Source organism: Mandrillus leucophaeus, unplaced genomic scaffold (genome assembly GCF_000951045.1).
Source record: "Mandrillus leucophaeus isolate KB7577 unplaced genomic scaffold, Mleu.le_1.0 Scaffold12, whole genome shotgun sequence".
Taxonomy (NCBI): Eukaryota; Metazoa; Chordata; class Mammalia; order Primates; family Cercopithecidae; genus Mandrillus; species Mandrillus leucophaeus.
The window spans coordinates 6,085,251-6,103,874 of record NW_012100320.1 but is presented as its reverse complement, the minus strand read 5'-3'; the positions used below and the strand labels follow the sequence as shown (position 1 = coordinate 6,103,874).

The window sequence follows — 18,624 nt, the reverse complement described above, 5'->3', positions numbered from 1 at the left end:
CCTTTGCCTCCTGAGTTCAAGTGATTCTCCTGCCTCAGCATCCTGAGTAGCTGGGATTACAGGTGCACGCCACCATGCCTGGCTAATTTTTATATTTTTAGTAGAGACGGGGTTTCACCATGTTGGCCAGGCTGGTCTCGAACTCTTGACCTCAGGTGATCCACCTGCCTCGGCCTCCCAAAGTGCTGGGATTACAGGCATGAACCACCACGCCCAGCCCATTTTAACTTAATTTTTATATATGATGTGAGGTAGAGGTCCCACTTAATATTTGCATGTGCCATTTATTTAAAAATTATTTGTTCTCCATTGAATTGTTTCAGCACCCTTGCCAAAAATTATTGGCCATTATGTATGGGTTTATTTCTGACTCAATTTTATGCCATTGATCTATATCTCTGTTCTTATGCCAGTACCATACTGTCTTGATTACTGTAGCTTTGTAGTAAGTTTTTAAATTGAGAAGTGCAAGTTCTCCAACTTGGTTCTTCTTTTTAATATTATTTTGGTTATTCTGGGCCTCTTATGTTTCCACATTAATTTTAGGATCATCTGGTTAATTTCTGCAAAAAAAGCCAGCTGGGATTTTGATAAGAATTACATTGAATCTATAGATCAATTTGGGAATATCAGCATCTTAGCAGTATTGTCTTCTATTGGATGAATACAGACTATCTTTCTGTTTATCTAGGTCTTCTTTAATTTCTTTCACCCATGTCTTGTAGTTTTCATTGCAAAAATCTTGCACTTCTTCTGTTAAATTTATTCCTGGCCAGGCTCAGTGGTTCACGCCTGTAATTCCAGCACTTTGGGAGGCTGAGCGGGCGGATCATGAGGTCAGGAGTTCGAGGTCAGCCTCACCAACATGAAACCCCGTCTCTAATAAAAATATAAAAATTAGCTGGGCGTGGTGGTGCGTGTCTGTAATCCCAGCTACTCAGGAGGCTGAGGCAGCAGAATTGCTTGAACCTGGAAGGCAGAGGTTGCAGTGAGCCGAAATCACTGCACTCCAGCCTGGGCAACAGTGAGACTCCGTCTCAAAAAAGAAAAAAAGTTATTCTTAAGTATTTTATTCTTTTTGATGCTATTTTAACTTGAATTTTTAAAAAATTATTTTTGCATTATCCATTACACAAATGCAATTGTCTTTTGTATACTGATTTTATGTCCTATAAACTTGTTGATGGGTTCTTCAGGATTTTCTTTTCTTTCTTTCTTTCTTTCTTTTTTTTTTTTTTTTGACTAGGTCTTGCTCTGTCACCCAGGCTGGAGTGCAGATCATGGCTCACTGCAGCCTCAGCCTACCCTACTCAAGCCATCTTCCCATCTCAGCCTCCTGAGTAGCTGCGACCACAGGTGCGTGCCACCACACCTGGCTAATTTTTTATTTTTTAGATAGGGTCTGCCTATGTTGCCTAGGCTGGTTTCAAACTCCTGGGTTCAAGGAATCCTCTTGCTTCATAGAATTTTCTATTTACAAGAATTTTCCGTTTGCAAATAGAGATACTTTTACTTTTATTTCTTCTTCTTTTCTCCCTCTCCTTCTTCTTAGTAGAGATGAGGTCTTGCTATGTTGCCCAGGCTGGTCTCAAACTCCTGAGTGCAAATAATCCTCCCACCTTGGCCTCCCAAAGTGGTGGGATTACAGGTGGGGCCATTGCACCCAGTGCGTTTTATTTCCTTTTCTTGCCTAATTTCCCTGTCCAGAACCTCCAGTACAATGATGAATAGAGGCGGCAAGAGCAGACACCCTTGTCTTGTTCCTAATCTTTGCAAGAAAGCTTTTGGTTTTGCAACATTAACTATGATGTCAGCTGTGGTTTTTTGGTAGATGTCCTTCTAAGGTTGAGGAAGTGACCTTCTATTTTTACTTAGTTGAATGTTTTTATCAGAAAAAAATGTTAAATTTTGTTAAATGCATTTTCTGCATCATCTTCCTTTTGTTTTTATTCTTACTCTCATCACCCAGACTCACTGCAGCCTCAACTCCTGGGCTCAAATGATTCTCCCACCTCAGCCCCCCAAGTAGTTGTGACTACAGGCATGAGCTACCACACCTGGATAATTTTTGTAATTTTTGTAGAGATGGGGTTTCACCATGTTGCCCAGGCTGGTCTTGAACTCCTGGGTTCAAGTGATCTGCCCACCTCAGCTTTTCAAAGTGCTGGAATTATAGGCATGAGCCACTGTGCCCAGCCGCATCACCTCATCACCTTCCATTTTTATTTAGCCTTTACTTTCCTGGTAAATCCTTGTTTAAAAACTGAAAATACCTACCACAATGCCACTAAGTAGAAGACAGAAAATACTAGCAAAGATGAATCTATTTCACTGCTTCAAGTTTTTGTTATTATACCTATATTACTGAGATTGAAAATTTTTGCCTTTAGACCTAACATGAGTAAAAATCAAGAAAACAATCATTCATATGAGAAGGCTAGAAACCATGACATAATTAAAAGCTACCTGAGAACATCTGACTTTTGATGATTTTGAAAGTCAGAGAAAGGGCAGAGAAATAGCTTTCATTTTACCAAGGGCGGTTGACTCTGCCAAGAGCAAGACAAGCTCAGAATCAACTTAGTCTGAATGCATTTGAGGTTAAACCATCTGATTCTGATTATTAGCTATATTTGGACAGGCTGAATGGATCAAATGCAGAGAGGCTCCAAGTTTTGCACATGGCACTAACAGATAAGATGATGCTACTAGCTAGCAGGAACTTAAAATGTAAATGATAGGCTGGGCAAGGTGGCTCATGCCTGTAATCCCAGCTCTTTGAGAGGCCAAGGCAGACAATCCCTTGAGCTCAGGAGCTTGAGACCAGCCTAGGCAAGACAGTGAGATATCCCATCTCTGACAAAAACAAAAACAAAAACAAAAACAAACAAAAAAAACAACAGTAAATGATGAGCATAGATCCCTTAGGACCAGTGAACACTGATGTAACATTTGGTCTATCTTTTCTTGAATCTTCTCAATCATGTAGGGAAAGCAGTGATCATTCTTCCAGCTCATAAAATCATGTTGTTATTGTTACTGTTACTAAAGGAGTTAGGCCCTAGCTTGTATTAAAATTACATTTCTATTAAGGTTTTGTTGGACTTTCCATTTAGGAGGAAAACCACATGCAGTTTCTGATTGTGTCCTTTGAATTAATGAAGGTCTAGGCTGGGAATCAGATTCATACCTTGCTGTTCAATACCACGTGATCATCTCTGTTCAGACAGTGTTTCAGAAACTCCCGTACAGACCTTGTTCCTGTAGTTTAGAGTTTGGAGACTTCTAGTCAATTATATACAACTGGATTTGATGGACCAACATCTTTAAGAGTCATAAGGAGGCTTCTGAAGGTTAGTAGTGAAATAATCCAACCCACGTTGGAGAAACGGGTGGGGTAGATGGCCCACATACATGCTATATTTTCTGCTTCTCCCTAACACACATTGCTTTCTCAGGTCTTAGAACTTCTCTGGCTCTAGAAACTAGGGCTTCCCAGGAATCACTAGTCAGACCTTGTATTATCTGGAATATAGATAGATAACATTCACAGTTTTTGGTTGTGACAATCTCTGTTTTGGTTCCATTGTGACATTTCAGACTCACGTCCAACATAAGAAAGCTCTGCTATCTTAGGAGCTGGGGTTTGAAAATGGCAGCAAGTTAAAAGTCAACTCTATTTCAAAGAAAAAGTTTCAAACCATTAAATTTAACTAACGGCTTCAGTGGGAACCTTACAGTATTGACCCTGCACACTGTAAAATATGTACTGCTTACAATAAAAAAAAGATGGTTTAGCACTTGTTTACAATACAGCATGAGGTATTTTCAGCCCTTGTATAGAAATTAACCAGAATCGTTAGTTAATTAACACCTCACCTTAAAATTGGTCTCGCCTTGCATATTAGGTGCTGATATTTCTTGATGGATGATGAAGAGATTGCGAGCAAAGGTCATGAGGACCCCCTGGAGATCCTCGCCGATTGTTCTGTTAATGATATCCAAACAAATGAGTTTACCAACGATTCCCCTCACATGCTTAAAAACAATCGCCCTCTCATTTGTGCCTGTCTGGTGATGGAATTTAATGAGTATTTTCAATTTCACAAGGTGGCAATCTTCAGGGAGATATGAAAAATAAGACTCCATTTTAACTTGTCAACAAAAAGGATTTGCCTAATAAATATTTTTTATTAATCAACTTAGCAAAATATAGCAATAGGGTCGGTCATTTCTAGTAAAAGTCTACCACTGAGCTAGGATGTTGTACGAGTTCATTTTAAAAATGGTTTAAGTTCCTTTAGGAGAATGTCACTAAGTGTGATCCCTGCTGAATGATTTCCTTGTCTATGGAGACATTTGCATCTCAGTATTCTGGAGACTTTTGTCTGGGGTTTATTTTCTATTTCATGTGTACAAGTGATTCCTACCACTTAATGAGTGTCCTGCCTATTGTCAGAGGAGAATGTGCCCTGTTCATGAACAGCCGTCTTTATAAAGCTGAACATCCACTTTAAGATTTCAGAGACAACTTGCAAACTATCCTGTAGCATTATAGGGCTCCCTATACAAGGTGGTCACTCAGCGTAGGCTTTGTGGTGTAGTGAAAAAAACACTTCAGGATCAGGAGACAGACCACATACTGTGTGACCCAAGCAAATCATTGCCCCTAAGTCTCAGTTTCCTGTCTATAAGGATCAGTTAATTCTGAGGCCCTTCTGCGTTCTAACATTCTCTGGTTCTATGACTGCAGTTAGGGATGAGAATAAGATGGGCAGAAAACAATAGAAAAGGACTAAAGGCTTTCGAGAGGTCCATGTCAGCTGTGCCCTCCCTGAAGGATGCGTGAATAGCAATAACCATCTAGAAGGTACACCAATAGGACTATTTCTACCATTGAAACTAGCCTGCAGGTCAAGGCATCCTTGCCTGAAATCTCAGGTGCAGGTGTAGGGACAGCTGGGCAAGTTCCTTTTGGTAACCAGTCTAATTATTAATTCTGTAGGCTTCAGCATCAAATCCACCTTGCTGCTAGGTCAGTTTGATGACTGGGAGTTTCTCTGTTCATAGAACAGGCTCTTCTTCTAGCTCCTACTTTCTGTGATGGTTTTCCTCTTGCCTGGTTCCTCTATGCCCGAGTACCCACCTGCATTGCTCTTCCTGTGGCCCATACCTCAGGAACTCTGCCTCTGCCTTGGTGATGCTACCCCTGTCTCATCCCATTAATTCCAGGACACAAGTCCTGCTCCTGAGTGTCAGCCTCTGCTGGGCTCTGCTGCCTGCTGAAAGGCTTTCCTCCTGCCACCCCCTATCAGCCTGGGTCTCCAAAAGTGGCCTCCTGAGTGCCTCTGGTCAAGCTCCCCACGACCTAGCTCTCAGATTGTCCCTTTACTCTTTGTGGTTGGAACTTTCCTGATGGTATGAGCTGGTTGCTTCTCAGGATGACCTCCAGGCACCTGAATCCTGGGTCCTGTGTTTGGCCTGTCTGGTTGCTCTTCTCCCATCACCCAAAGGGAGCTAACCCCTCCCAGCCTCATCCTATGTACAGAAGGGTTTGTCTGGTTCCAGTCCTGTCCCAGCTTCTCCTTTGCAGTTAATCTTTCATGCCAGCTGGTGCCCAGTAAGACAGAGTTCATATCTCTAGGTTCTGATTTCTAGTTCTTTGTACCTAACTAACGCATCTGTCTGAATTCCTGGGCTTAGAAATATACTTGGACCTTGAATGTTTCCTGCTTAATTAGATTCATAACTTGGGAAAAAACAAATTTCTTATTCCCATGCTTGCCAACTTCAAATCCAGATGACTGCTTGGTTCTCCTAGTCCCAGTAATTCCTGGTGGTCTGTGTTCTGCCCAGCTCTGACATCACTGTGTCATTTGGGGAGAGTGAAATAGGAAGTATTTAATCTCTGATCTTCCAGCTACTAGTGAACTGCTGTCCCCCTTTCCTGGCTTGTCAGCAGTTGACATGCTAGACCACGTTTACCTGTTTACTTGTTTACTGTATGCCCACCCCTCTACAGTGGCAGCTTCCTGAGAGCAGGGCTCATTGCTGTTTCCCCAGCACCTAGAACTGTGCCTGGCACAGTAGATAACATGCTTTCAAATTTTCTGGTAGGGAAAGGTAGGGCAGGGAGGGAGCTGAGGGGCAGAAATCCACTGGGAAGCAAGGGGCTGATCCTTTTCTGCACATGCCCAGAGGCTCTGTTATCATTCTGGATGTGAAGGTCTGCGTAGATAAGATGAAGGCAAGCTTGTTGGGATGTTATGGATTGAGGTCTCATTTCTGTTGCTATCAGGGCAGTGTGACAAATGGGTGAAGATTCCCTAGGGAAGTGACGTTCTTAACAAGACCCAATAAGTTTTGCATGTTTATGGGATCTTGGGGAAAGATTGAAACTCGAGGGGAGGACTCAAACAGCCAGTTTCCCTTCCCAGGTGATGGGAAGCATTTGAGACTGTAAGTGCCAGATTAAACTGTAGCCACATTCTAGTTCCAAAGGGGAAGGAACCAGAACATTTGCCTAAGTTCAAAAGGATCGATGAGGGTGAATATCACTGTATTGATAATGGTCTGTTATAGCTGACAATGCTTTGGCAGAACAAAGGACTATACTTTGGATAGGGAAGTTGAGGCCTGTCCTATGCAGCCATTTGCTTGTTGTAGTGTGTACCTCTTTGGATCAGTTTCCAGGAGACTGACCATAGTAGGGTGGAGCAGAGGTTGGGGAGGGAAGGACTGAGGCCACATAGGAACATTAATGCTTAGTAGAGGAATTGGATCTTATTTGGTTAGTGTTTATGAGACCAGATCTTTGTGTATATGTTTCTGTGTGTTTCAGTGTGAGGCCACAATGTCTACACTGCTGTAGGTTACAAGGAAGAGAAATACAGGGCAGAGACAGTTTCCCAATTAGGTAGGATGACTTAAAGGTACCAAGTAACCATGTGCCAAGATACGAAATAAGAGATGACTCAAGGTTGTGGCTCTAAAATTCTGAGTCCCAGATAGGAGACAACTTTGTTAGACTCCAAAATATCCCAGAGGGAAATCTGGGAGAAATGCGGAAGCCTCCGGGTGTTGCCAGCAGTCTGTGCTCAGCATATGCGTACCTTGAGAAGATTGCGCCCGGGATGAAACTGGATCTGAGGAGGAGCTACAGATCCTGCCTGTTGTGGGGACATCGTGTGAAGTCACTAGAGCACAGAGCACTTTTCTAAGTATGCCAGAATGACAACTGCCTTCCACACTCAGGACAACTGAGCTGGGTCCCCATAGTGAGATCTGATGTGCCTTATCTGTGTATGCATTTGGGTATAATATGTTGTTAAGTCTAAACTTTACCCATCAATTTCAGATAATTAATCAATTATATTTATAAACCCCCATTGACACATCTAAAGTCATTTTATAAAATACTTAGGCCGGGCGCAGTGGCTCACGCCTGTAATCCCAGCACTTTGAGAGGCCAAGGCGGGCGCATCACGAGGTCAAGAGGTCGAGACCATCCTGGCCAACACAGTGAAACCCCATCTCTATTAAAAATACAAAAATTAGCTGGGCATGGTGGTGCATGCCTGTAATCCCAGCGACTCGGGAGGCTGAGGCAGGAGAATCGCTCGAACCCGGGAGGTGGAGGTTGCAGTGAGCTAAGATTGTGCCACTGCACTCCAGCCTAGGCAACAGAGCAAGGCTCCGTCTCAAAAAAAAAAAAAACAAAATAAAATACCTGAAGATCTAAATAAAGATAGACTTCTAATAAATCAGCATGCTGATTAAAATGCATGAGAAGCATCATTCTTGTTAGCCGTGATTGTCTATTTCCTTAGCTTGTTTCAACTCACAGATACACTTCATACTCACAACATTCCCAACTTGTGTCTCTTCATGTGCTCATATAATATAAAAACAGTTCCTTGCCTGTCCTGTAAAATTTCAATGGGGAGAAAAGAAATAGTATATTATCTCAGAAAGAAAGTACAGAAAATGTTACTGGCACAGAAAGACTACTAAGATTGATTTGATTTGAAATCTAGAGTTACCTTCAGATATTATGAGAACACATTTGAAAAGGTTGTCTCAATTTGGAGTAAGTATGTCCTAGAAGAGTGCTTTTTGAGTATGATCCTCAAAACACCTGCATCAGAATCATCTAGTGTGCTTGTTAAAAAGGCATTTTCATGGGCATCATCCAAGCTCAGAAGACTTGGCAGGCAATCTGTCTTTTACCTCACTTCTTGGATGATTCTTGTGTACATCAAAATTTGAAAACCACTGTTCTAAGAGTGATAGGTTAAAAACATACAGGGTAGGCTGGGCACAGTGGCTCACGCCTATAATCCCAGCACTTTGGGAGGCTGAGGCGGGAGAATCGCTTGAACCCGGGAGGCAGAGGTTGCAGTGAGCCGAGATCGCGCCACTGCACTCCAGCCTGGGTGACAGATGAGCACTTTGGGAGGCCGAGGCAGGCGGATCAAGAGGACAGGAGTTCGAGACCAGCCTGGCCAACATGGTGAAACCCCGTCTTTCCTAAAAATACAAAAAATTAGCTGGGCATGGTGGTGGGCGCCTGTAATCCCAGCTACTTCAGAGGCTGAGGCAGGAGAATCACTTGAACCTGGGAGGCAGAGGTTTCAGTGAGCCGAGGTCATGCCATTGCACTCCAGCCTGGGCAACGAGAGTGAAACTCTGTCTCAAAAAAAAGTTATATATATATATATAGTAGCAATTTGTTCTGTGGAAAGAAATTTGTACTTCAATGGGAAACTATATGTTGTCTGTTGTCTATAGCAGGGGTCTTCAATCCCTGGGCTGCAGACTGGTACCAGATTGGTCTCAGATAGGTCTGTGGCTTGTTAGGAACCGGGCCACACAGCAGGAAGTGAGCAGCAGGCAAGCAAATATTACCACCGGAGCTCCGTCTCCTGTCAGATCAGAGGTGGCATTAGATTCTCATAGGAGCAGGAAACCTATTGTTAACTGTACAAACAAGGGATCTAGGTTGCATGCTTCTTATGAGAATCTAACTGATGCCTGATGATCTGAGGTAGAACAGTTTCATTCTGAAACCATACTCCCTCTACCCACCTCCATGTCCATGGAAAAATCATCTTCCATGAAACCGGTCCCTGGTGCCGAAAAGGTTGGGAATTGCTGGTCTATAGCACTCCCTGCTGCCTTATCAGATTGATTCTATGGGAGATATTTTACAATTCTGTAAAGTGTAGGTAACTGATAGACAAGCAAATTCTGTCCAGTCTGGTAAAGGCTGAGTTGATTTCCCTTTCCTGCTCCCTTGTGGAAAAACCTATTTTGCCTCCATTTGCTAATTTCAATATTCCTGAGCTATAAAGATGTCTGTTTTGGGATTCTCTTTTGAACCCGTTTTAATATCTGCCTAGTTCCCTCTTTTTGTTTGTTTTGTTTTCTGGAGACAGGGTCTCACTCTCACCCAGGCTAGAGTTCAGTGACTCAATCACAGCTCACTGCAGCCTCGACCTCCCCAAGCTCAGGTGATCCTCCCACCTCAGCTTCCTGAGTACTGGGGACCACAGGCATGTGCCACCACACAGCTAAGTTTTGTGTATGTTTTTCAGTAGAGATAGGGTTTTGCCTTGTTGCTTAGGCTGGTCTCGAACTCCTGGGCTCAAGTGATCCTCCCAGCCTCATCCTCCCAAAGTACTGGGATTGCAGGCATGAGCCACTGTGCCTGGCAATTCTTTCTGTAAATAAAATCTTTATCATGTGTTTATTTTTATATCTGTATAAGAGGCATGGCTTTACCTTTTTTTTTTTTTTTCTTTTTAATTATCTTGTAACAGTTTTCTCCAAATAAATAAGAGGTAACCCTGGAGTTGTCCAATAGTGGAAATGACTGCCTTGTGAAGTTGTGAACTTCCCTTCACTGGAAAGCTCAAAAAAGGAAACTATATTCTGGGGCTTTGGTAAAAGAAATCACATGCCAGAATTATGACCACTCATCAACTTCCCACTTTATCAGGAAATCTGAGCTTTGGGACAGACAGTGGACTAAACAGTGGCTGCCAACGCTGGCTGCACATTAGAGTCATCTAATGCCTGGGCCCTACTTGCAGAAATACTGACTTATTTGGTCTTGGGTGGGCCATGGGCATAGGGCCATGCTGAGTCATATTGGAGCCCAAGGCAAAGGAAAAAATCAGTAATCTGGTCCTGTTTTCATTAAAAATTTTGATATTTTATTCATATGAATTTTTTGCAGTAATGTTGATTGTTAAAATATTGCACTAAAATATTGGTTACCTTTATTAATGAGGGTTTTGTGTGTATGTGTGTGTTTGTGTTTCCTTAAATTTTGTGCTCAGGAAGAGTGCCTCACTTGCTTTACCCTAATTGCAGCCCTGCATGAGCATCTGCATTCTTCTTTTTTTTAAGATGGAGTCTCACTCGGTCACCCAGGCTGGAGCGCAGTGGCGCGATCTTGGCTCACTGCAACCTCCACCTCCTAAGTTCAAGCAATTCTCCTTTCTCAGCCTCTCAAGTAGCTGGGACTACAGGCGCATGGCACCACACCTGGCTAATTTTTGTATTTTTAGTAGAGACGGGATTTCACCATGTTGGTCAGGCTAGTCTCAAACTCCTGACCTCAGGTGATCCACCTGCCTCAGCCTCCCAAAGTGCTGGCATTACAGGCGTGAGCCACCGTGCCTGGCCGGCATCTGCATTCTTTAAAGCTCCTCACTGAGGTCACTCATGGGCAGCCAGGGTTGAGAACCACTGCCTAGTACATCTCTGGCATCCCTTACTGTGCTGTCCAGTATGGTAGCCAATATCCACATGAGACAACTGAGAAGTTGAAATGCTAGTAGTACAAATTGAGATATGTCATGGCTTTCAAAGCCTTAGTACAAAAAAAGTAGGAATATCTCAGTAATTTTCATACTGATTACATGTTGAAATGTTCAATATACTGTATTAAATAAAATATATTTTAAAAATTAACCTTACCTATTTCTTTAACTTTTAAAAAATGTTGCTCCAAGAAAATTTTGAATTATCTCTGTGGTTTATTACATTAGTGGTTTTCATTATATTTCTATTGGACAGTGCTATTCTAGGGACCTATGGTTAACATAAATATAACAAATCCTTTCCAACAAGTGGTTCCCATTTCATAAGTTTATAACCCCCTTTTAAAAAATAGTTCTATATTGAGAAGGAGCATCAGCAATAATCTGGCATCAAATCCCCATATGCAGAACAAGTTCACAGAGGTTTCATTTCCAGGGATATGTGGGATGTTTAATGGATTTTTTTTTTCCTTCTGGGAATAGAATGCTTGGTTGGCAGAGACTTTCCTTTCAATACTTTAAAATTACGTTCCCATTGTCTTCTAGCTTTCGTAGATTATGTTGAAAACTGGCTGGGATTGGTGGCTCACACCTGTAATCCCAGCACTTTGGGAGGCCGAGGTGGGCGGATCACGAGGTCAGGAGTTTGAGACCAGCCTGGCCAGCATGGTGAAACCCTGTCTCTACTAAAAATACAAAAAAAAAAAAAAAAAAAAAAATTAGCCAGGCATGGTGCCACGCACCTGTAGTCCCAGCCACTCAGGAGGCTGAGGTAGGAGAGAATTGCTTGAACTTGGCAGGCAGAGGAGGTTGCAGTGAGCCAAGACCACGCCAGCCCAGGAGACAGTGCAAGACTCCATCTCAAAAAAAAAAGATAAGAGAAGAGAAGAGAAAAGAAAACTTAGCTAGCAGTCTTATTGCTCATTTGAAGGTCAGGTAATTATGTTTTTTCTAGCTACTTTTAAGATTTTCTGTTTCTTGGCCGGGCGCGGTGGCTCACGCCTGTAATCCCAGCACTTTGGAAGGCTGAGGCGGGCTGATCCTGAGGTCAAGAGATTGAGACCATCCTGACCAACATGGTGAAACCCCGTGTCTACTAAAAATACACAAACTAGCTGGGCATGGTGGCGCGTGCCTGTAGTCCCAGCTACTCAGGAGGCTGAGGCAGGAGAACTGCTTGAACCCCGGAGGTGGAGGTTGCAGTGAGCCGAGATTGCGCCACTGCACTCCAACCTGGTGACAGAGCGAGACTCCGTCTCAAAAATAAAAATAAAAATAAAAGATTTTCTGTTGCTCTTCAATTTTTAGGAGTATAATCATGATGTTCCCAGGTGTGATTTTCCTTATATTTATCTTGCCTGAGGTTTTTAGTGCTTTTTGAATGAGGTTGGATATGCGTTTTGATGTCTTTCACTAGTTGTAGGAAATTCCCAGCCAGTATTTATATAAAATCACTCCCTCCTCTCCTTGTGGAACACTAATTGCAGGAAAGTTAAAGATGGTTTCCTCCATGTTGCATGTATCTCTGAAGCCTTTTTCTACATTTTCATCATTTTCTCCCTCTGTGTGTAAGTTGGAATTTTTTTTCTACTGGCTTGTTTTCTAGTTCGCTAGTCATTTGTTCTGATAACCTATTAAATTCATATATTAAATTATTAATTTTGTCACACTAATTTTTGGTTCCAGAATTTCCATTTGGGTTAAAAAACTGATTCTAGGTCTTTGGTGACATGAATATATTACAAACATATATGTTTTCTTGAACATATTAGTCCTAGCTATTTTAAAGTCCCTGTCTTTAAACTCTATTCCTGCTGGGAATAGGATGCTTGGTTGGCAGAGACTTTTCTTTCAATACTTTAAAATTATGTTCCCATTCTCTTCTAGCTTTCATAGATTGTGTTGAAAAGTGGCCAGGATCGGTGGAGTTATGAGTCACCTGTGGATCTTTTTCTATTTTTCCCCTTTGTTTTCAATGATTTGGTCCCTCTTTTAGTATACCTTATGGTTTTTTATTGGATGATGGTCATTAAAGATGGAAAATTGTAGCAGCTCTAGATAACATCTTCCTTCAAAGAGGGTTAAATTTTTGTTTTTGGCAGACAAGTAGAGTACTGACAGCTCATCTTGATGTATCAAGCGTTTATTTTATTTTATTTTGTTTTGTTTTATTTTATTTTATTATTTTTTGAGATGGAGTCTAACTGTGTCACCCAGGTTGGAGTGCAATGGTGTGATCTCGGCTCACTGCAACCTCCACCTGCCAAGTTCAAGCAATTCTCCTACCTCAGCCTCTTGAGTAGCTGGGACTACAGGTGTGCACTGCCATCCCTGGCTAATTTTTTTTTTTTTTTTTGTATTTTCAGTAGAGGCAGGGTTTCACCATGCTGGCCAGGCTGGTCTGGAACTCCTGACCTCGTGATCCACCTGCCTTGGCCTCCCAAAGTGCTGGGATTATAGGTGCGAGCCACAGTGCTCGGCCCCTGATTTTATTTTATTTTTGTATTTAAAAGTTTTTTTTTGAGACTGTGTGTCACTCTGTCGCCCAGGCTAGAATGCAGTGGCGTGATCACAACTCACTGTAGCCTCGAGTTCCCAGGCCCAAGAGATTCTCCCATCTCAGCCTCCCAAGTAGCCAGGACTACAGGTGTGTGCCACCATGCCCTGCTAATTTTTGTATTTTTGGTGGAGACAGGGTTTTGCCATGTTGCCCAGGCTGGTCTTGAACTCCTGGGCTCAAGCAATCTACCTACCTCAGCTCCCAATCCCATGCCTGGGAATACAGGCATAAGCCACCACGCCTGGACTAAGGGTTGATTTTAGCTGTTGTTGGACCTGGTCTATTTAAAGGTTTTCCCTCACGCTTTGTGTTTAGTTTTTTCTGCTAGGAAAGTGTACTTACTCCTAGAGTTTGGTCCTTTAGCAGTCTCCACTGGAAACTTGAGGTGTTTATTAGGACCCTTTCAATTTAGCAGGACATGAACTCCAATCTCTTCCCAACAGCATGTGACTTTTGAAATATCTGCCAGATCTTTAGCCTCCCAGCTACTGTCACATTTTTCCCACGGATTTGCTGGAGTCTTGAGCTGTTCATTCCACCAGGTATGAGTCAATTAGGGGTTTAAATGGCATCCATACGCGAAATTTTTGGGCTCATTTCCCTTTGATCATCTTTGCTCTAGGATTTTGGATCTCAAGTCTCAAACAGTTTGACAGTTTTGAACTCCAGTCTCTGTTGCCTCCCAGCACTTTGGGAGGCTGAGGCGAGCGGATCACCAGGTCAAGAGATCAAGGTCATGAGGTCAAGAAAAAAATCTGTTTAGATTTACTTCCTAACACATTTTTAAATGTCCTTTAAAACTTGGGGGAATATGGCACTCACCTTAGATGCTTTTGTTCCTTCTTTCTTTCTTTATTTTTTTTAGAGATAGAGTCTTGCTTTGTCGCCCAGGCTGGAGTGCAGTAGCATGATTTTGGCTCACTGCAACCTCCACCTTCTGGGTTCAAATGATTCTTGTGCCTCAGCCACCAGAGTATCTGGGATTAGAGAGATGGGCCATCGCGCCCACCTAATTTTTTTATTTTTAGTAGAGATGGGGTTTTGCTATGTTGGTTAGGCTGGTCTCAAACTCCTGGCCTAAAGTGATCTGCCCACCTCGACCTCCCAAAATGTTGGGATTACAGGCGTGAGTCACCGTGACTGGCCCTTCTGTTCTTTTAAGACTATTTTAGTTGCCCTTCAATACCTTCAAGGAGTTGTTTTATTTATATCTATCCAGCCTTTATAATCATTTTTAGTGAAAGAGTTAGTTGGTTGCAAGATACCTTGTCATAGTCAGAATGTCTAGATTTGGCAGGACATTTATAACTTTCTAAGAAAGGTGACCAGGAATATTCTTAGCCTTCATCCAGAGGAAACAACAGAAATGAAAGGCTTACACAAAGCTGTTTTTCCTTATCCCATAAAACAATTCCATATTTTATTTTACATGTGAGAGATGTAAGAGTGTACCCTTAGGCAGCTACCAAAGTAAACCTCAATGTTAGCAAAATTTTCTCAGGCAACTGCAATCTACTTACATACCCCAGTATCTCCCTTAACAATATGCTCATGTGTTACTACCTGGCTATCAGATTCTCAATTGCTATCCTACTCAGGCCCATTTCTCAGGTAGCATCTTAGGTTATAGATCTTTTTGTTTGCATTTATCCATCTTTCTGCCTGCTCAATGATATTTAAAATTTTACTTCTGTGTAAAATTCTTTTCAAGCTAGTTATTAGAAAGCACCATAATACATAATTTTTTTTACTAGTAAACTTGCAAAGTGATTTAACATTTTAAGTCTCAGCTTCCTCATTTACAATATCAGAATGAAAATGTCTACCTTTCAAAGTTATTGCAAGAATGAAACAAAATGTGTGAAAATATTTAACAAGGTATAAAATGCTATCAAACAGAAATAACTATGGGTGATCCATGATATCTTCTAGATCAGGTCTGGCTCTCTTGATCTGAAAAGCCATGAACCAGAAAGAAAAAAACCAAAATTATCTATTCAGCCCTCACTCTTCAAAAACTGGTGGAACAGGACTGGGTAACTGCACTAAATGGGTAACTTCCATTTGGAAAGAGAAACAATGAGAGAGAAACAGAAGACAGGAATTTGTAGTAATTCTGATATTCCACTGGGCAGACATTTCCAGGGCCCCTATCCTTTGGGTGGGAAATGTTCCTTGATTAGCTGTGATCCCAATTGCTTCATGAGCTTAGACACTATTCTTTGTGGTCCTTGACTCTGCCTTCTGAGATTTTATTTATTTTTCCTAATTGTCCTTGGGCCACATCTGAAGTGGATACTAGAGATTATATTTTCCTTAGCGATTTTTTAAGAGATGGGATCTTGCCATGTTGCCCAGGCTGGTCTTGAACTCCTGGCCTCAAGTGAGCGGTCCCCCTGCCTCAACCTCTTGAGCAGCTAGGATTACAGGCACAAGCCATCCTTAGCAATTTTAAAACTTTCTCACCCACTTCCTGCCTGCAGATAGTTAAGGGCCCAAGGGTTGTTTAAAGTCTTAAGCAGCGACAGTCTCTTTTAATCCAGACTGAGATTTCTCTTGACATTGAGTTCTTTAAAGAACTTAGTTGGTTTCTAATCTGTTTGATTTCAATCAGCTACAAGTACCAATAGCTACAACATGGAGTTCTTTTCTAGATACTTCTTACATTTTCTATATTTCTTTGCTTTCTTGCTTCTATGCCTCTCTCTTAATTTCAGTTATCTTAAGACGATCAGGCTTCAGTAGGAGAGCTATACCCTTTTTCTTTTTACCCTTTTGTTCTGTTCTCTTTTTCCGGAGAGAGTCTTTCTAAATGAAAATATGTACTTGATAAGGTTTGGCTGTGTCCCCACCCAAATCTCATATTGAATGTAGTTCTCATAATCCCCACGTGTCATGGGAGGAACCCAGTGGGAGGTAACTGAACCATGGGGGTGGTTACCCTTATACTGTTCTCATGATAGTGAGTTCTCACTCGATCTGATGATTTCATAAGGGGATGTTCCCCCTTTGCTCAGCACTTCTTTCTCCTGCCATCAGGTGAAGAATGTGTTTGCTTCCCCTTCCGCCATGATTGTAAGTTTCCTGAGACCTCCCCAGCCATGCAGAACTGGGAGTCAATTAAACCGCCTTCTTTTATAAATTACCCAATCTTGGATATTCTTCATAGCAGCATCAGAATGGACTAATACAGTACTGGATGCCGTAATCTTTGTTGGATTCATACTCTAAGATACTTTAATTCAGAGGTTTTAATAGTAGGTTATAGTCATGCCTTTAATTTGACTCATATTGCAGGACTGAGTTTTAATTGATTTTGGTTGTGTAAATAAATGCCTTTTCAATTTTTAAAATTCTCATTTTTGAGCTTTAAAATCAGTTCAGTTTTTCCCATTTTGCAAAGTGCCGAATTTCTGGGATCTCTCTATTCCCTTTCATTTCTGCTTGCAAGATGTCTGATTCATTTAGAAGCTCATAATTTTTGTATAATACCTTGCCAAATGCAGTCAGCAATGCCCAATATAAACCATTAACACTAACATTTCCAACTGTTTCTCCTAGAGCTGTAGGTACATTAGGTATATTATTTGCCTTCCAAGTAATTGCAGGTATCAATTTTGCCAAATATTTCACCACCTCATAACATGAATTGTCATCCTTCTGGTTTCCATTAACAGTTTCCCAGCCACTCATTGCCTGACCACCAAGCCAGTACCAAAATTTTAGGTTTCTGTTTTAGGAGCATCTTCTTTTGATATTAATTTCTGTATCAACCTGGTTAGGCTGGGTTATGTTGCAGTAATTCAACAAAATTACTGGTTGTTTCTAACAACGAAAGCTGCAGTTCTTGGTCCTGCTCCATTTCCTACATGGGTTGGCATGGGTCTTTGATCACTGTGAGTATATGCAGGGACCCAGGCTGAAGGAGGCTCTGTCTCAATGTGTTTCCGTGATTTCCAAGGCAGGAAAAAGGATATGGCAACTCAGGAAGTGGCTCCTACAGGTTTCTGCATAACAAGCACACGTATTACCTCTGCTTATATTTCACTGGCCAAAGCAAGTTATGTGGCCATGCCCAACTTCAGGAGGAGGGCTGAGGAAATACAATTTCGTTATGTGCCTGGAAGGAGGAGAATCAATATTTGTGAGGAGCTCAAATGATTCCCACCATGGCAATACCCTGGCCAGAGGAAATGATTGCTGGTGACTGTGGAGCTATTTAGGATGGTGGCACACTGCCTGTGTATGTGTGACACCAGCCCTGCCCCACACTGGTGCAGGCAGTAAACGTGACGCCTTTCTCCATATGGCTTTCATTACAACTTCATTTCATTAGGAAGTCAGTGGGGGTATTCTGCAGCATTAGAAAAATACTCGGAATGAGATCCACCAAGTTGCTTACAAACTCAGCAATGCTCCCTTCCCATATGCGTCAAGGAAAAATAAACTCATAGAGTGATCTAATTTCCCCTTTTTTTCCCCTGGGACTTTGGACAAGAACATCATTTGAAAGTCTGTGATCATAATGGGAAGAAAAAACACTGCTGAGAATAAGGACTTTTGAGGATTCTTCTTTCGGTAGCACTGACAATGATGTGTTATTAATGTTACTTTCTTTTTCTGGAACGAGCACCCACGTTAAACTCACCCAAGAGTGGGAGCAGGTTACTCTGGAATTCGGGTAAATGATCTTATTTTTAGACTCAGCATAACCCAAAAAGGCAATAAAATTTTAGGGCAATTGCTAAACTTTTTTTTTCTCCTTTTTAATGTAGAGATAGTCATAGGGGCTATGAAAAGAAGTCTGTGTTTCTCCAGCTGAAGAATACATAAGAGGTACCTAGAGGGGATATATTGGAAATAGATTCCAGAATTCTTATTGGACTGGGTTGGTAATATTTTAGAAATAGAGACAGTTGGTGGGAAACAGTCCTTAGGGGGAGAAAGGGCTTATATAGGGGGCACCTTGTGTAGGACGAAGAATCATGCTTGACTTTGTAGACAATTATGGGTTCAAATGTCAGTTCCACAAAATTCCTGGCTGTATGACCCTGGGAAAGTGCTTAAAATCTTTAAGCCTAAAGTCCTCACTGTAATATGGTAGAAATAACACCTTCTGGCCGGGTGCGGTGGCTCAAGCCTGTAATCCCAGCACTTTGGGAGGCCGAGACGGGTGGATCACGAGGTCAGGAGATCGAGACCACCCTGGCTAACCCGGTGAAACCCCGTCTCTAC

At 41.9% G+C, this 18,624-nt stretch overlaps 1 protein-coding gene across 1 annotated transcript in view; it reads right to left on the bottom strand.

Annotated features, from left to right (window-relative positions):
* Positions 1-18,624, bottom strand: part of IQCH (IQ motif containing H) — a 150,724-nt gene that overhangs the window by 3,997 nt on the left and 128,103 nt on the right. Inside the window, exons 12-13 of the mRNA XM_011968588.1 lie at positions 7,864-7,925; positions 3,880-3,988 (exon numbers count right to left, since the gene is read on the bottom strand). Of these exons, the coding sequence (XP_011823978.1) occupies positions 3,880-3,988; positions 7,864-7,925 (171 nt within the window). The remainder of the gene's footprint in view (positions 1-3,879; positions 3,989-7,863; positions 7,926-18,624) is intronic.